Source organism: Pseudopipra pipra, chromosome Z (assembly GCF_036250125.1).
Source record: "Pseudopipra pipra isolate bDixPip1 chromosome Z, bDixPip1.hap1, whole genome shotgun sequence".
NCBI lineage: Eukaryota > Metazoa > Chordata > Aves > Passeriformes > Pipridae > Pseudopipra > Pseudopipra pipra.
Genome location: NC_087581.1, coordinates 55,839,116 through 55,858,093, shown reverse-complemented (window position 1 = coordinate 55,858,093; position 18,978 = coordinate 55,839,116). Strand labels below are relative to the sequence as shown.

Genomic DNA, 18,978 nt, shown 5'->3' with positions numbered 1-18,978 from the left:
AGAAGGGAAATATTTTTCTGTAAGAAATATGAATTGGAGTGCTGAGTAAACAGGTGTAGGAATTTTGTGCTCTGCTATTCTGCAAAGAATAATTAAACACTTTCTGCATTTTTGCTAATTTCACAATAGCTTTCTGACTAAGCAGTCAGAAAAGCTGACCAAGGTCACAAAGGTGGAGAGCGGGAATAAAAGCCCAGCAATATTTGCATAGTTTTTAAGTGCTGAAAACACAAGAGTCAGAGCAGGCAGTGTGGGTTGCAGGGATTGTGAATATGAAATGTGCTTTTGTTTGGGGAAATAGAAAGCTAAGCAGTCTGTATGGAAATGAGTTTTATATGGGTTGAGGACAGATCTCCTGAAGGATTTATGGCTGTATAGTAAATGCCACAGTCTTATCTTTCATAGCACACTGTTCCAAAGCTTAATTTTTCTCTGTTTCTTATTTGTCACAAATTACAGAAATGTGGTATTAAATTAAGCACCTTGCTGTGTTATTCCTAATGTTTTAAAAGCAGTATCCCAGCAAAATCTTTGGTTCAAACAGTCATTTAATTTTCTCCATTATTTTTGCTCTATTCCTTCCAGGTAGTTTTCCCAAGGGTGGCCCAGGTTTGCAAAAATGACATGGGAGGATCTCAGAGAGTGCTGGAAAAACAGTGGACTTCCTTCCTCAAGGCCCGGTTGAACTGCTCAGTTCCTGGTGATTCACACTTCTACTTCAACATACTGCAGGCAGTTACAGATGTTATCCATTTCAATGGCCGGGATGTTGTTTTAGCTACATTCTCCACTCCATATAATAGGTAATTGGCACAATAACCTTTTACCTTTCTATTTCCTTTATGTTTTGCTTTTCAGTGCAGTTTTTTTTCACTTTATGAAGGTACAAGAAGTGATTGCTCATACACTATAATTTTTATGTGCCATGCACTTACCAATAGTTTGTGTTTCATTTTAAGGAACCCTGGTGTTGCTTATTGCATTTTATATCTGATGACTAAAAGCAGCTTTGAGCCATTAACTACTGGGACACATTCCTTGGACATACTTTTCTATCCATGGGAATAATTCACACCAGCCACCAAGAAGTGTTACAGCATGTAACTTGCAGAATGTTATTCCAAAGAGAAAATACCGGTTTTTTTCCTCACAAAGAAACGACTGGGTCTGCCAAGAACCACATTATCTCCTTCCCTTTATTTCTTGCATCCCTGCTGACTCTTGCATTGATCCTTGACCCTGCATTGACCCTGCTGACCTTTGACTCTCCTGGGAGATTCAAGGTCCTAAGCTGTCTTGCTGGCTGGGAAGAAGCGTCCCCAGACCACCTATTTCATGGTTCGTGTGTTTATCCAAAAGTGTGCATTTACCTGCAAAGACTTTATTACTGTTAAACATTATAACATGTTTCTCCGGAGTTTATTAGAAGTTTTATCCAACTACTGAGGACTGCCGGAGAAGTTAAAATAAAATAGTAACATTCTAATTAAAAACTAATTTGCAATTTCACAGACTAACATTTGAGCAAAATGGGAGCTTCGTTAGTGAAATTCATCTAGTTTTGCTATACACTAGTTATATGTCTAGTTTTGCTACCTCTTGTCAAAGCCTGACCTCAATGAGGTCATTCACAGAACTGACTTCAAATGAGAGTAAGCCTGAGCCTGTAATATATAATCACTGCTTTTGACGTCAAAACAATAGGAACTGCGATGGAATAATTATGCTACCAGTAGGGAATACAAGCTTAAATTAAGATGATCTCTTTGCATGCAATCTGGCTTAATAAAAACAAGTGAACAGAGATTCAACATCAGAAAATAGATTGTATCTTGCAATTATCTCAAAATTAAGATTGTCTTCCCATTCTGCTAGTATTTCCTGTGGTGTGTCATGAATAACTCTTTTCCTTAAAGCTTGCATTTTAAAATCCAAGTTCTTGGTGTAAAAATCAAGATACTATTTTATAGGCCCCAGTTGTTGCCAGACACTGAAGATGACAGGAAGCGTATATTCTTGGAGACACTGTTAGGCAGACCTGGCAGCCAGGAGGGCCAACAATGTCCTGGAGGGCATCAGGCAAAGCATCACCAGTTGGTCAGGGGAGGTGATTGTCCTGCCCTGCTCTGCATTGGGGGAGCCTCACCTTGAATATTGTGTGCAGTTCTGGGCACCACAGTGTAAGAAGGATGCTAAACTATTAGAGGGCATCCAAAGGAGGGCTACGAAGATGGTGAAGAGCCTTGAGGGGAAGCCATATGAGGAAAAGCTGAGATCACCTGGTGTGTTCAGCCTGGAGAAGAGGAGACTGAGGGGAGGGGCAAGCACTGATCTCTTCTCTGTGGTGACCAGTGACAGGACCCAAGGGAAGGGCCGAAAGTTGTGTCAGGGGAAGCTTAGGTTGGAGATCAGGAAAAGGTTCTTCACCCAGAGGGTGGTTGGGCAGTGGAACAGGCTTCCCAGGGAAGTGGTCACAGCCCCAAGCCTGAGAGAGTTCAAGAAGTGTTTAGACAACACTCTCAGGCACATGGTGGGATTCTTGGGGTGGTCCAGTGCAGGGCCAGGAAGTGGACTTCAGTGGTCCTTGTGGATCACTTCCAGTTCAGCCTATTCTATGATTCTGTGAAATCTCTAACGTGGATGTATCTCTTTCATTCCTCCTTCACTAAGGAAAAGCTGCAACAAATACTTTTGGTCTCTGGAACAAAATTTCCCCCTAGAGTGAACTGTAAGAGATTCCTCAGTCTAGTCTGAGGTCACTCAGGGTAGAAGCTGGTGATGGATTGTAGTCCAGTGGCTCAGAGATGGCATGGCTGCAACCCACGGCACTCCATCCTTACCACTTCATTGTGCTACAGACCCGCAAACTGCCATCCTTAATAGTAAAAGATGTTGCAATCCTCTAACCACAGCAATCCCTCCATCATGTTGAGCACAATTCTCAGCACTTTTAGTTCTGTAAACATACCCCAAGATTTTAGGTTCGTTGTTTTTTTCTTTACAACTGAATTCAGCAAAATGCAAAATCTTATTGCTAGAGTGGATTTTGAGGTGTCTTTAGGGAGAGGGCCTCTCTGTGGCCACATATACCCTTGACCATGTTTTACATGAACATATGTGGGACTGCCTCCATTTTAAACTTCTGTTGTGTAGTATCACATTAATATAGAGCTTCGAAGTTTCCTTCCCTGTAAAAGCACAATCTGTGGATATCAAAGTACTACTAATACTGTCCCCCTACTTATTTTTCTTCAGTAACGCGCATTTTGAAACCTTTTAATGTGCAAACCGTTATTTTTCTATCAATTTATATACCTTTATGAGTTTAGTTTTATTCTCTGTAACAGTATTATAGTTACTGTATTTTGTCTCTGGGTATAATAAACTACTAGATAAAAGCAGGATTGAAAGCCTCAGCCAGCTGAGTTCATGCTGTTTACACAATAAAATCAAGTGGTGAAAGCCAGACACAAATAGAGTATTTCATGTATAAAAAAGGAAAGAAGAGTAGTTCATGTGTTAAAAAAGGAAAGGTGGATAAATGAATAATTCATGTTTCCAAGTGACTGACCATGGGAAACCCCTAAGACTTTCAGAAACTATGTAGGTAAGAATATAATTATGTTTAGACAATGCTGTTGTACAGTTGCATGTAAATATTCAAAAAGTTGAAATTTGCAACATTATGATCTAAAAACAACATTGAATTTGCTTCTGTAAGCTCTTTACATCTCATTCAGTACAGCAAATTCCTGAGCACGGTTAACTCCTTTCCCTTGGGAAAACTTTGTGGAGGTCAAGCCATGGGAGGATGGAGTAATTACATGTAAATGCCTGGTCAATGGCACATTGCAGCACACTTTCAATTTGATTAGCACCAACTTCTGAACTGTCTACAGTATATTTTTTGAGGCATGATAGGGACTGTGAGAGTTGGTACTGAGAGATGTTATGACTTACAGGAATGTAGATTTCCAAATAATGGGCTTTGAATGAGGCTGGCCGTTACTCTTCATGCATTGCCAGTGGTAGCCAGAGTTTCCCAGATTCTTTCCCTTCTTCAAGATCATTCCAATTACCTCTTTCTGTAGAGGCTTTGAAATAAATTCTGCTGGCAGGAGCTGTCTGCTGATTGGTATGTTTCAGGCTTTTCCATGGGGCTGGCTTTTCCTGTCAATACTGGATTCAGAGTTCAGAAGTGAGTAGCCTGTGACACTAAGACTCCTACAGAGCATGTTTTTTGCTCAAGGTTTTATGCGTAACTGCGGAATGAGTAACAATTTCTGGGAAATGTTACTTTGCAGCATCCCTGGCTCTGCAGTCTGTGCTTATGACATGATTGACATTGCCAATGTATTTACTGGGAGATTCAAAGAACAAAAGTCTCCAGACTCCACATGGACACCAGTTCCTGATGAACGAGTGCCCAAGCCCAGGTACGTTTCATGTATGATGATATTGTTCTGTTCCTTCATGCAGGTTTTTTGGTAATTTGAAGAGCCTTGTAAGGTGCAACAGTAAATGTTGCAACAGTAAAATAGAAGTTCAGTTGAATTTGGATCTAAAGTATACAAGCAAGAATTTTTCCACTTAAAGAAGATTTGTGTAACATAAATCAGGCCAGCATCAGATTCACTTGGTCAGAATAATCACTTAAGAGTTGTGTGAATTACACACCTGTTGCAAATTGGTTCGGTAATGGATATATCTTATTGCAAAGCCTGCACCAGTTCTGTGGTTTGCTGTTCTATGATTACCATGGAATTTAAGTGCCACAGTGGATGCATTATGGAAAGAAAAAAAGAGCATTCCGCCAAACTGGAGATTCAGTTTGCCTCATTCCTCCTATGAGTTGTTTTCCCTATTTCCACTTCCTTCATGTTTCCATGCACCTCCTCTATTACACTCTCTTTGTACTTCCTGAAAGTACCCATTTCATACAAAATGCTGTTGACAGACAGTTGTTAACTCATTTACACCAGTCTCATTTTGCTCTGAGCTATTGATATGCATGTAGATAAATAAACTTCATTTATCTCAGTTAAGCTCTATCACTTAAATGCATGTTTTACATTGCTTGTAATACCTTAATTAACTTTAAAAGAAAAACACATCTGGAGTGCTCTCTGCAGTATTTAGTACTACAATATAAAAAGGATCTAAACCTATTAGAGACATCCAAAGGAGGGCAACAAGGATGGTGAAGGGCCTTGATGGGAAGCCATACAGGGAGTGACTGAGGTCTCTTGGTTTGTTCAGCCTGGAAAAGAGGAGACTGAGGGGAGACCTCATTGCATTTACAACTTCCTTGTATGGAGAAGAGGAGGGGAAGGCACTGATCTCTTCTCTGTGGTGACCAGTGACAGGACCCAAGGGAAGGGCCGAAAGTTGTGTCAGGGGAAGCTTAGGTTGGAGATCAGGAAAAGGTTCTTCACCCAGAGGGTGGTTGGGCAGTGGAACAGGCTTCCCAGGGAAGTGGTCACAGCCCCAAGCCTGAGAGAGTTCAAGAAGTGTTTGGACAACACTCTCAGGAACATGGTGGGATTCTTGGGGTGGTCCAGTGCAGGGCCAGGAAGTGGACTTCAGTGGTCCTTGTGGGTCACTTCCAGTTCAGGATACTGTGTGATTCTATGACTTAACAAAGCTTTATGGTGGCAACTGAGCTTCTGCCTAATCTGAATTTGGTCCACCATGTTTTGGAATTACCAAGTGTAGCGTTCCTGTACTGTCTTTATTCTGAAGTTGTCTCTCAAGAGGAGAACTTGGAGGTGACTGGGAAATCTGGCAAATTCTGTGTTTGTTTTCAGTCTGAGACTTGGTAAGGCACCTTCAAGCGCTGTTGCTGGATTTTTTTCTGCATTCTTCAGTGTTTCAACAAGTTGTTGACATGATAGGCTGCCATGGGACTGCAAGGCTGCCCGACAGCTCCGAGGTCATTTGTTTAGAACTTACTCAGATAGTGAATATTGTCAGGGAAGAGGGAAAGGAGAAGGACGAATCTCTTTCAGTGAGAAGGAAGATAAGAAAGTTGCATTATGAGTTTGGGATGAGCCAATAGCAGGCTAACAGTTATGATGAAGATGGGATAATACTTCTCTTTTTAAGCCTGCAGGAGAAAATGTGAGGTGAATTTTGAACACTATTTCATGTAACATTTGGCCATCAATCTGCTTAATAGAAATAATCACTACTTCTAACTCATGTTGAAGTACATGAGAGGCACCTTTGAAATAAGGCCATTTTTAATATGTCAAAATGGTACAGAAGCAATTCTGCCCCTATTGATCCCAATATTTCTCAGAAACCTCCTGGAGCCTTTCAGGGGCCTTGCTTCCCTGTTTGGCCAAACAGCAGGGTTTACTTGGCATTATGGTTACTGGATTAAACCAGTTTTGAGATTAAAACAGGATTAATCCAATCATGCAATTAGGATTTAGGAGTAAATAGGCCTCCAGCTTAGATATACAGAAAGCCTAAGCACCACAGTGCCAGAAGGTGTAGGCTGCTCCCTCGAGTTCTCTGGGAATGTTCTCATGAGTCAGAGCCCTTGCAGGGACCTAGGAAACTAATGATGCCCTTGGTTTCTCCTTCTCTGCCTCTTTTGCTAGTTCTACGTGCAGTTACAAGACAACCAAAATATTTTGGATATGAAGAGGCAAGAGGACACAGTGTCTGCATGTAATTTTCATTCCTCAGCTCATATGGGACCAGAGTTGTCGATGCAGCTGGTTCCTTCCAGTCCTATGCTACCTTCCTACATATGATTTATTTACCTAATGTTTGAATATTTATCTAAATTTGAGCAACACATATGATAGGACCAGTGTTGTATTTTGTTCAGGTTGCCATTACTCCATTGATGTCAGTGACTATCCACATAGAAGTAGATGAAAATTGGACGCTGCTGTGTCTTTGTGAGTGAATGGTCCATCTTTCATCTTCTCATCTCACAGTGGCTCAAGGATTTAAAGAGTCCTAGTACTCTAGAAAATGACATCAAATGCACCTTTTGTTAGAGAAAATGGCCCACAAAATACAAACAACAGACAAAGCATTTTTCTGCTTCCTTTGTAGAGATGGCTTGTCCAGGCATGAAATTTAAGCTACCTCTTAGGATCAGGGTAGATTTTAGAAATAAGGTGAGCCATTTTGCATTTAAAATGCAAAGAATGATAGATAACATTTCAGTGAAAGTCCTCAAAGTGCTATCATTCTTAAATCATCTCATCCAAATTAAGTGAAAGGTAAAACCAATGTTTACGTGGATGCTATCTGTGTTGTCTTCTCCAGTACTCTGCTTTCTACCAGACAGGACTGAAAGTGGCATTCTTTCACACCTTGTTAAAAAAATCAACTTCCTTCTGTATTATAGGGACTGCTTTTATTCCACGAAAGAGCAGTCAACTAGGCAAGTTACAAATAGGAAAGTACCTGTGCCAGTGGGCAGAATCAAGCCAAATGCATGCATGCAGTGATTAGGTTCCATGTGAGTGGATAAACTACAAATGCTCTGTGTAACACTCCTGATGAAGAAATGCCTTTGTGCTTTTAAGTGACTTGAAATTCTTTTGAATGGAGGATAGAGCAAGATTTTAGGCTTACTTTGAGGGGCTAAACAAGTCCACTAGACTTCTCTATCCTCCATTTAAACTTTTGTAAAGCACATCAGATTTCAATGAGGGCCTCATAACAAAAGGAAGTTTGCTCTTGATGTCAAATAAATTTTCTGGTTTTACTCTCTTGTTTTATGTAGGCCTGGTTGCTGTGCTGGCTCTGCATCATTAGAAAAATATGTAACATCTAATGAGTTCCCAGATGATACTCTGAACTTCATCAAAACACATCCACTGATGGATGAGGCTGTACCTTCAATTGTTAATCGACCCTGGTTCCTGAGAACAATGGTCAGGTACGTACCACTAAGTGAACTCTTGTCCTCATTGTAGCTGTCAAGTTGTGCTAATAGCCTTGTTCCAAGTACTCTCCAACTCTGTAAATGTCCTTGGTGTGCTGGGCATGAATCCAGCAAGGAGTGGTGGCAGAGCTGAGCAGATGCTGCAGAATTCCCTGAGCAGCTTTCAAGATAGGAAAAACCCTCAGTCCTTTCCAACCACACTATGCTGAAACTGGATCTTGGAGGAAATGCTGTGCAGGGAAAGTTGACCCACCTGCCAGGTTATATGTCAGTATTTGAGAACAGCTCTGTAGAAAAATTTGGGCAAGGATCAGCAGACAACTCAGGAATATGTATACAGGATACAAACATGTCTGCCAGGATATGTTCACAGGATATGTAGATGTATGTCAGGTTATGTACTGGTGTGCTTTAATGTTTGCAAAAGTATATAGGCGTAAGTAATCACATAGTCTGTATCCTTTCTATGGCAACAAAAGACAAATAATAACAGATTTGAACAAAGGCTCATACATTAGCAAGTGGTAAATCACCATCACTTTCCTATCAAAATATATTCTCACTCTTTACTGTGGTCACTATACTACTTATCTACCTTCCAGCTGTGAGCAGAATAATATGACTAACTTTGCCATATTTTCCTCTCTTCCTCTGAACAAGGGTGGAGTTTTGTGCTGGGCAGTGTTTAGCTCTGAAGAATCTGACTTTAGTAATGTGTCTTATGTCAGGTTTTTATGTCAGGTTTTATGCCTCCAACCAAAGATGAGAGCAGCAAACTCTGCAGAGTGCTTCCGCTTGATAGCCAGTACCAGCTAACTGCTACCAAATTATCAGTATATTCATTTTCAATAAATTGAGTCATCCCAAGATTCGATATCGCCCCAGTACTGAATTCGCTTGGTGGGGGTTGTATTTTTAGTAAGGTAAAATGGTGTTTAGTTTTTTAATATTGTACTGATACAGCTTTTCCTAACCAAAAAAAGTTGGATCTCGTTCGGTTATCATTATTGCTGCTTTTAATGTGACAGAGCATGAAATTTTGAAGAAGTTCACTGTGCTGACTCTCTTTCCCTGCCTGAAGAAATTACCAGGCTTTTCCTTTTGATCAGAACGATAATTCCTAAATGCCTTTAGACTCTTAACATCCCTTCAGCTTTCTGTGGACAATTCTGCTTGCTATTGGTCATATGGACATGCTAACACATGAAAATTCCCCAACATCTGGGGAGCCAAACTGGCACAGTCTGTGTTGACTTATAGGCAGTAGGAAAAGTGCTTCAATGTGTTATATAGTTGCTAGAAGGCTGCAATGCAGTTATCTGAAATGGCAAAAGTGATTAAAAAATTACGATCTAACCTCAAATGATGCAAAATGCTGTATTTTTATTTTAGATACCGACTGACCAAAATTGCTGTGGACTCTGCTGCTGGGCCTTATCAGAACTACACCGTGGTTTTCTTGGGGTCAGAGAAGGGAATCATCCTGAAGTTCTTGGCACGGACAGGAAACACTGGTTTCCTAAATGACAGCCTTTTCCTGGAGGAGATCAATGTTTACAATCCTGAAAAGTGTGTATCTGATTCTTTGTAGTCATATATGGGTGACTTTGAACTTCTGATTTCCCAGAGAGTAGTTTGTCCCACAAAAAGGGAAGTGGTTAGAGAAGCCAAGTATTTTCAGTACTTTTAAATTGTTTGGGGAAGGGATGTCTGCTTATCAGTCTCTGCATTGCAATAAGATTTTTTATTTAGTATGTGTAGAAACTAGCCCATCCTATGCAGCAGCTGATGGATAATTAAAAGTGAAGTTCTGCAAAGGAAGATTAATTTTCTAATTCCATAAAAAACCCTGATTTCTCTCCAAATAATTCAACAACCAGGAAGCTGCTCTCAAAGGGAAGCTTTCCACACATCAGCCTTCCTGAAATATGCCTAAGGGGGCTTTGAAGTGGGCCATAATCATGCAGAAATTTCAGCTACTTTCTGTACTGGAGAAGAATAAACACAAAAAATGAAGGGCCCTCAGAAGCTTGTCTGGTGTGCTGTCTCTCTCCAATTCTTATTCCCCTGTCCCATGCATTTTTAATACTTGCTTTTGTGTCTATCCGTGTTTTTAGTGGCTATTGTAAGGATTTTTTCCTCGGCTTGTACAATTCTATCTTTCTTAGGGTTTTTCTGGGGGGGAGTTTTTTGTGGGGTTTTTTTTTCAGCTTGAGGAATCACTAAGGTTTCCTCTGGTTTCCCAGGAGAACCAATCTGCAACCTTAGCTCACTTTTTTCCTGATCAGGTGCAGCTATGATGGTATGGAGGACAAGCGGATCGTGGGCATGCAGCTTGACAAGCCCAGCAGTGCCCTGTACATCGCCTTTTCCACCTGTGTCATCAAGGTTCCCTTGGGCCGTTGTGAGCGTCACGGCAAATGCAAAAAGTAGGTGTTTTCTGATGGTGTCGGAAGCCCGAACAGTAGGCGTAGGAAGTCGGAAGCGCTCACAAATGCCACCTTGTGCTCTTCTTTCTCAAGGGCCTGCATAGCATCCAGAGACCCGTACTGTGGATGGGTGAAGGAGAGCGGGGTGTGCTCACAGCTGGTCCTTGGCTCCAAGTGAGTAAGAGCTCTGGCTGGATGGGACGCAAAGCTCTGGCAGTGGCGCCAGGCAGTCTTGGGCACAGCTATTTGAAACATGGGGCTCTTAGGGAAGGAAAAATGTGGGAAGTGTTTGTTTCTACCTTATTTGCATTCACTTCTGAAATGTCTCACAAATTTTTTTGATGTGAAGTGTCAGCTGATTGGTAACTGCTGAAAGAGGAGGAAGAAGAAAATGAAAGAGCTGTACTAAGGTCCGCGTGTTACTGAAAGGAGCAAACTGGATGGATGTGTCTGGACCAGCCTACACTGGAGCCATCACAGCTGATTAAAGAGGCAATAGAATCCAAATTAAATTACTGAAGCAATTTGTCCACTGAAAACAAAACCAGTCTTTCTAATTTACTATGAGGAATCACAGAGCACAGTAAGGGCTTAAAGCAGATTTAGAGAAGTGCTGGGTCTCCCCTTGCTCAACAGTAAAATTTCATTATTTTATACTAATGAAAGTCTGTGAAGGCTACAGGGAGCAGACCCACTTCAGAGCTCACATTTCTTGGCCACTTCTGACAGACCTCATGGTTGCTCACTCTGAGGTGTACAGCTATACTTCCTCAAGGTAGTAGTGGAAGTGTACCACAGACATCGCAAGCATAGCCTTGACAGCCCCACAGCTGGCCCCACTCAACCCTGCTTCTGTACAGGTCTTTGGTATGTAATGGACAAGTTACAATCCCTGTGCTTCTGTCTTGTTCTTAACTTGCTGTTTCAATTAAAATTATTTTGTCCACTGGGGAAGTTAAAGCTGTATAGAATCATAGAATCAGCTGGGTTGGAAGGGACCTCAGAGATCATCAACTCCAACCCTTGATCCACTACCGCTGCGGTTACTAGACCATGGCATTAAGTGCCACATCCAGTCCCTTTTTAAAAATCTCCAGGGACGGAGAATCCACTACTTCCCTGGGCAGCCCATTCAAATGTCTGACCACCCTCTCTGTAAAGAAATTCTTTCTAATATATGTGTCTGTATATGCTTTACTACAAAAGTGTGGGCTGTTCCTGACTGGACATTTGGTAGAATAATATTAAAATGCACCTGTGCCCGTATCAGTTTTTTTCAGCATTCCAAAGGTGTTTGAGTCTTTTTGAACTTCCATGGCAAGCTCTATGGGACTTCCGTACCTTCCGCATTCATCAGTAAATCCATCAAGACACAGGCAGTGCAGCTTGCAATGGTGAAGTCCAGAAGTGAGCAAGGCACCTCATGCTCTGTCCAGTGATTAGAAAGGGGTCCAGAGCAGCTGTGGAGATGTCTGGTGGACTTCTAAGCTAGCCACCAGGAGGCAGAGATGTGAGCTGCCCTCCTGGAGCAGGTGGTGGTTGACCAGGAGTGGAGAATGAGTTTTCTGCAAGGGTAATTATACTTCAAGGGCAGGATCCTAACTAATGTAGACAAGGGCTTGTGTTGGAAGTTTTTCAAGGTTCTTGTTGTTCACTTTTGACCTTACAGGAAGTTGGAAGAACAGCTTCACTAGTTATCCAAAATCACAGGCAGAGGTTGGGAGTGTAAACTGAGGATGTCAGAAAAGCCTGTGAGTGTTTTTCAGTAGAGCACCTTGAGCTGAAGGGAATACATTCTGTGGGCTGGACCATATGCCTTGCAGTCTCATCCGTCATAGTACCTAAGTGATTGGAATGCAGATTGTCTTCCCCCAGCACAGTACCTGCCCAGTTGGTTAGCTTCCTTCTCACACCAAGTTAAGGTTGCATTATAGTTGCTCCCAATCATATCACATATTTAACAGTTTAAAAAACACAAATCTCTTTTCCTCCCTTGGTAGTGAGGCATGCAGTGGATTTTTTAGAGGTAATAATATAAAGACAGAGCATCATCAGAAGCCAAGAACTCATTAAGCAATGATGAATAACTCAAATGTCTGTATTAAAATTTTTCAATCTTTGTGTGGAATTTCCAAAGAAATGGCCAGTTTCAGTTGCACATTTGATAATTTTTTTCTGGTTATGCCTGTGACTGTTGTTATTCATACTGTTTTCTTTCTTTGTATTATTCAGACTGGCGTTTGAACAGGACATAGAACATGGCAATACAGATGGCCTGGGTGACTGCCAAAGTAAGCAAAGCTTTTACCCTCTCTTTACCATGTGTCACCGTATCCTTCTGAATGCCTCAGAAGGATGCCTCAGAATGCCATTACCTGTCAGGCATTCTTTTGTAGCAGTGTAAGCCCCAACAGGGACAGCAACTGCAGCTAACTATGCAGGTTCAGAAGAGGAACTGTTGTTTAAATGCGTTTGAGGAAAATAGCCCTGTTTGTGTAATTTATACAAACATCAGACTTCTAAGCACTTACATAGTGAGAAAAGCTCAGCTCTAGAGGATATTGATTACAGCAATGACATAATGAATTGGTGTTCACTGTCTTTATTAGCCATGGTGGTTGGATTGTTTATGTACAGAAGTGGCTTGGTTTCTTAGTGTAGTCTGTGATGTGGACTACATTCCCATGCAGCGCAGGGAGACAGTGAAATATATCTTCAGTTTTGGATCTGAATCAAGAAGTGACAACTGCTTAGTTTGTGAAACTTAGAGGATTTTATACACAGTCTGGACAACTTAGTGGTATTAAGGGTTATGTACCACTGACTCTGCCTAAGAAATTTCAATAGTAAACCTTAGGTACTGACACCAAGAGTTGAAAGCTTAAACACAGTCTTTAAACATTTACGGTTTTGCACTGAAATGCGTAAAAGTGCATAGCTTGCACTACATGCAGAGGAGCCTTGCATGCTGATTTCTGAGCCTTCAGGAATACCAACATCTGTGTTCAGGACAGCTCTTGTTCCAAATGTTCTCTCCAAAGTTGGTTTAATTCTGAGCCCCAAATATTATTTATGAACCTCATGAAATCAAGACACATTCTTTTCAGTGCAATTTGCACTGATGCCTGTAGATGCAATAAAACTGATGAAGCTGAGGAATTAATGTACAGTTAGAGAGTCATTACTGCTGTAATACAGAGCAAAATAATGGAGGGCTGGAGTGTGCCATGCGATACAGTGTGGGCCAGCTGCTTTGTAGAAAGCCAGAGCTTTCTCATGCCTTGTGCATCCTTATTCAAGAGCTGTTAATTACTGTGATCACTGTGTTTGAAGGAGTGCAAGGATTTCAGCCTCTGCCCTAAGACGGGGTAGTGTAGGCTGTCTCAAAAGATTTTCGAAGGAGGTGTACACATACTCTGCCCTCTGTTCCCTGTAAAATGAGTTAGAACCAAAATCAGGTCAGTTCCCAGCTGGTCCATCTTTGCCCTTTTCAGCCAGTTCTGCTTTCCTTGGGCAAATAGGTTAGGCAGGAGTGGAGTGTACCTGATATCTGTTACATATAAAAGAAGGGGTAGGAAATTATTCAGGAATACCACATTGTGCTCTTGGAGAGAGATCTGCTTCTGTGCAGAAAGCAACAAAGCCCATGCCCTGCTTAAATCCCTCTTTAGCCCTGAATGATGCATTGAACCTTGACACTGCACAGGGGTAGATTTCATTCCCTGCTAAGCCAGCTGATCTTATTACTTCATGTGGTCATGGGTCATCTGAGTTTTGTCCTTATTGCTGGCTGCATCCCTTGCAATGCCTTGCATTAGATTAGGACTTGTAAGGAAAGCCATGGCAGGGAGGACACTGGCCTTCCCACTTGCTACTCCTTGTACAGAGCTGGTCATGAACACTTTCAAAACCCAACATTGTTTTTGGGTATGTCTGAATAATAGTGTTGCCTGGGTCCTTAGTGTACTAACGACATACTTATAAATGTCAGCTGAAACATAAATGGTTGCTAGCAGGAAACTATTTAAAAGAAAAAACAAGTGAGAAATAATGATTTTTCCCTTGTTATTTGTCTTTCAGATTCCTTCGTAGCCCTGAATGGTAAGGAAGTTCTTAGTTTCTTTATTTACTGACAGCAAATACTTTTTGGAGGAATCACTTTTTACTAAACTTTTAAGTATTTCCATACTTCTGTTGTATTAAATGTTTCTTCCCAATTTATTTTGTTCATAGACATTTCAACTGCTTCACCTGATCATGAAATGTCTTACGACACACTGTATGGTCAGTTTATGAGTGTTTTTAAAAATTCTCCCCAGATCCTCATGTTAGTTAGTAGTTCCTGTACTCACATAGCTTTTTTACTTTACTGTTACCCTTTTTTACTTGTTTTATGTTGGTTTTTAGGGCCCGATTCACTAATCACAATTAGGATTAAGTCATACCTCTTGATTTTCAATCCCTCTTTTCTTGTCCTCCCTCAAAACTGTCTCCACTGAAATAAAGTCAGATAAGGCCCATTTTAATGGCATGCCAGCAGACATGATTAAGAGTACGCTTCATCTGAACACTTAAACAAATCTGAACACTTTGGTACAGTGATGCATCTTACCTGTTCACCAGGAAAAACAATATAGCAGCTCACATCCCACTCATGAGCCGTCCAGGCTGGTGTCATTACTGCTACAGCAGCCAGTCAGAGATACCTTAGGGAAAGGAGGGGAACTACCCTTGGGTAGGAAGATCTCTCGTAAGGAAAACTAGCCATGTGAGTTGAGACTGGATTATGTGTCAATTCCTGAAGGTTCTTGTTGCTTCTAGGGTGAGTCATTTATGTTGTCCATTCTTGCAGTATCTTATTGCCTAAATGAGGCCCAGTCTGTAAAAAAGAATAAAAGAAATTAATATAGCAAATTAAATTACCTGAGCTGAAGAGGATCATTTCTGCAAGCCTACAGTGCCAGTTTCCCATGAGGCAGCTGTTAAACTGTGCTCACAGTGCTTTCCATCACTTTGTTCTGCATATTTGGAAGTGGATTATGCAAGAGTGAAGAACAAATATCTTCATGAGGAATCATTGCAGAATAAATAATCACTTTAAATTCAAACCTAGGCATACATTGAAATAGTTTTTCTTTATAGACATTCTGAACAAAGATAAGTTCTCACAAGCTGAGGATATGTGGTATTGCTCCCAGTGAAATCAGTGGGAAATTTCCATATGGGGTTGGAGCTTCCTTGTGGTGTTGCTTTCAGGATGTAAAAGACTAGCAGTTCAGCAAGGCTAGGTCAAATTCACCATATATTTGACTGAACAAAGCAAGAGATAGGTTAATGTGAAGTTGAGATGAACTTTTAATTGATCCTTTCATCTCATGCCTGCAGAATATGTAGGTGTAAAACAGAAGCAATGACAGCTCAGTACAGCAGCATATAAATAACTGGAGGCACAATAGTGCTGTTCAACATTTGTAAAACTAAAATCAAATTCCCCTTGTTGTTTATTACCAGGAAATGAAAAATGTGCAGGTGAAACTTGTTTGAAAATATGATAATGAAAATCAGTGAAGGGAGTGTACTAAATCAAAGGCAAGTTAAGACTTTGTAATGTGTGGAAGACTCACAGTTTCATTTGCATATACAGTTTGTACTTTCTTTCATTATAAAATTGCTGTATTTCCAATGCACAGAGCAAGAATTGAAAAAGAGTAATAACAAAATCCATACTGCTGAATGTAAAGCTAAGAAAATGGTTTTGGACATAGTGCTGATGTGCCAGAAATGTTCTAGATTTGCTGTTTCTAAGTGAATTCATAGGCTACAAAGTTATAGCTGTGAGATTGTGGTTCTGGATCCTGCTAACTACAGTATTAGTAGGAACTTCGGTATAAACTGGTATGACTAAAAAAGCAGAAGAGTGTTTCAAGTGAGCAGCAGAGTGAAAAAAACTGGAATCCAAAAGAGTAGGGTTAAAAAAAAGGGGCTTCATTTTACTGTCAAGCCCAAAGACAGACTCCGTAAATTAACCAAGCTTTTAAAGCAGAACCCTACAGACAGATGCACTGGAGAAATGCTGACCCAGCATTAACATGGATTCCCATTCATTCCCTGTCTTTCACAGGTTATTTCATTGACCCTTCTCAGGTACACCCTGATAACAAGGCTGCTAGGCAAGTCAGTTCCTCCTTTTATGAGTTTAGTTAAAGTATCTGTTCTGATATTATTGCAGTCAGTCTTTCTTTTCACCTATCATGGCAAAATATGAAAGAAAATGCACTAGTCACCTCTATTGATCTTCCACATCAGAAGTGCAAAAATCCTAGGATGAGGTAGTAAACCAGTCTTAGTAAACATGTTCATGTTTGCTAACTGTAGTAACTGATCTGAGTAATTTTTTCTTGAGAAAATGAAAATTTTATGAATTATCTATTTTAATGTTACTGCGTACAGTTTAATGCATAAGTAAATGGCATGTTGTAATAGATTAAGCCTCAGAACACTGGAATAAACCAGAATACCAACCAAGTGAATGCTCAGGGTTTTTTTTGATTCAGTGGGCCAAATATATCCAAAAGCATCTGAAACTAAGACAAAAGAAGTCTTAAGGCCTGATTCTCTTGATTTTCTCCACTATAAATCACCCTCCTTCGACAGACTTGCTGCCAATCTGTAGCGGTGGGAATGAAAGGAGAATCAAGCCCTTAATCTTTGTTCTTGGCACCAAACTCCTCATGAGTTTGGCAAGTTGGCTTCTTTCTAGGGCAGTCTTACATGATCAATTGCTTACAAGTAAAGTGCAAAGTCCACACAGGTGACTATTCAAGTGACACCCAAGGAGAGGATAGCAGACTAAAGGTCTGGCTGCAGAAGGTCAGAGAGAAATTATGCAAGAGCCACATATTTAAACAAAGAGATTAGGCTGGATTCCTCTGCAAAATTCTAAGCAGCTTCAATTACCTTTGGAGACATCAATTCTTAGTGAATTGGGCCCTTATTTAACCCTCTAGCTATAGTCCTTTCTCCCTCTGTAGTATTGATTTAGCTTTTCCCTCTAATTGTCTAATTAGGTTGCTATAGCTGTTAATAGGATAGCACGCAGACATCTTAACCTCTGAGATCCTAATGACTTGTGCATATTAGAGCAACTATCAAATGCGTATTGAATCTCTGTCTTTGTTTTAAACCTGAAAAATTCTGCTTACGTTTTACAAGTGCACTTCAGAACAAGCTCTGGTTACAGAAGTGCAGCCTTTCTGAATCATTATCTGTGCTTGTAGACACTAAGTGCTTTTACTCTGCCTCTGTTACTTGATTACAGCACTCCAAATGAAAAGTTTTTGCAAATAATGGAAGCACCTAAACCAGATTTTTTAAAAGTGTGTCTGTTTGATTTTTACGTTTGCTTTAAACAAAGACATTTGAAAAGCACTATGTGTGCAGTTATTCGGACTCTTTGCTTTAAAACAAAGGCAGAATTGGTTTTTCAGATGATTTTGTATTAACCATTATTAACACAGAGGTACTGGCCACATCTCAGATGTGCAAAGGCCTCTTTAAATTTCAGCAAAGCCTATTTGCACAGTCAGAGTGGTAAAAATGGTGTAATGGGAAAAAAAGGCCCACTATGTGCTGCAAACTATACAACACATTGTAAAGGTTTAATAATGGCTGTGTGTGAGAGGGCCAGGACTGGGTTGCCTGCCACTTCAGTCTTTTCTGTTTATGAGAGAAACTTAAGTAGCTCACACATTTGTGGTGCCACTCTGCTCAGAACTGAAATTCACCCAGTGGGACTGGCTATTCAGACACTTACAGGGCACTGTGATACTGCTTAAGGGAGCAGTATCACTGCCCAGTAGTAAGTGTTTGCAGGATACTGCTCTAGCACGACTGGGACAGGCTAAGGTTTAATCTGCTCCTGCCCTGCTTCCTCAAAATCAAATGGAAGAAAGTTTATCTCAATTAGCTGTGGAAGCTTGCTTCTTAGTGTGTACTTGACTAACACATTAGTAACAGAGAGCATAGACTGATTTCTTTCTTTTGTATAAAACCCCTCTCCACCTAGTGACCATCTGGTACACATTAATATCTTCACAAAGCCTTAGCTTTCCATTACAAGGAAGTTCTCTGTGTATTGGCAACATATGGTTCAGGAAATTTTTTTTTTTTTCCCAGAAAATGTGTCCCTTAGGCATATACTTCCTCTAGATTACTGTATTATGACATGTTTTTCTTTGACTTTACTTATAGCTTTTCCTTAGAATTCCCCCTTTAAACACATTTAAAAGTGCGAGTGTCTGGACAGAGATATGGGTATATAAACGCATATCAAACACAGGCAAAACCATGATTGCTACTTGGCAAAATTTTCTTTTCTTTTACCTCCTTATCAAGCAATGACTAATTGCTTTCTTATGTTGAGTGCAGCACTATTTGTAAGCTGACCAAATACTGTACACATTATTGTGGTTGCTGAATGAGGTATTAACTCGGAGTCTGGAACACCATGAATGCTGCAACTGTGGATTAGTCCTTAGGGAAAAGAAAACATAAAAATTCCATAATTTCCATTTTCTAGCATGTTCTCTGCCCTGTTATTTGTCTTATTTGTTGGGGATGAGCACAGGAATTGAC

The 18,978-nt window shown here is 40.6% G+C and overlaps 1 protein-coding gene across 8 annotated transcripts in view; it reads left to right on the top strand.

The window, feature by feature from the left end:
• SEMA6A (semaphorin 6A) overlaps positions 1-18,978 on the top strand; it is a 118,947-nt gene that overhangs the window by 69,293 nt on the left and 30,676 nt on the right. For 6 of the 8 annotated variants that reach the window (XM_064641514.1, XM_064641513.1, XM_064641519.1 and 3 more), the window contains exons 10-18: positions 586-803; positions 4,305-4,436; positions 7,754-7,909; positions 9,308-9,484; positions 10,204-10,344; positions 10,438-10,518; positions 12,577-12,635; positions 14,425-14,445; positions 14,578-14,628. In XM_064641514.1, coding sequence (XP_064497584.1) covers positions 586-803; positions 4,305-4,436; positions 7,754-7,909; positions 9,308-9,484; positions 10,204-10,344; positions 10,438-10,518; positions 12,577-12,635; positions 14,425-14,445; positions 14,578-14,628 — 1,036 coding nt within the window. The remainder of the gene's footprint in view (positions 1-585; positions 804-4,304; positions 4,437-7,753; positions 7,910-9,307; positions 9,485-10,203; positions 10,345-10,437; positions 10,519-12,576; positions 12,636-14,424; positions 14,446-14,577; positions 14,629-18,978) is intronic. The other 2 variants (XM_064641518.1, XM_064641520.1) reach the window with 1 other exon arrangement.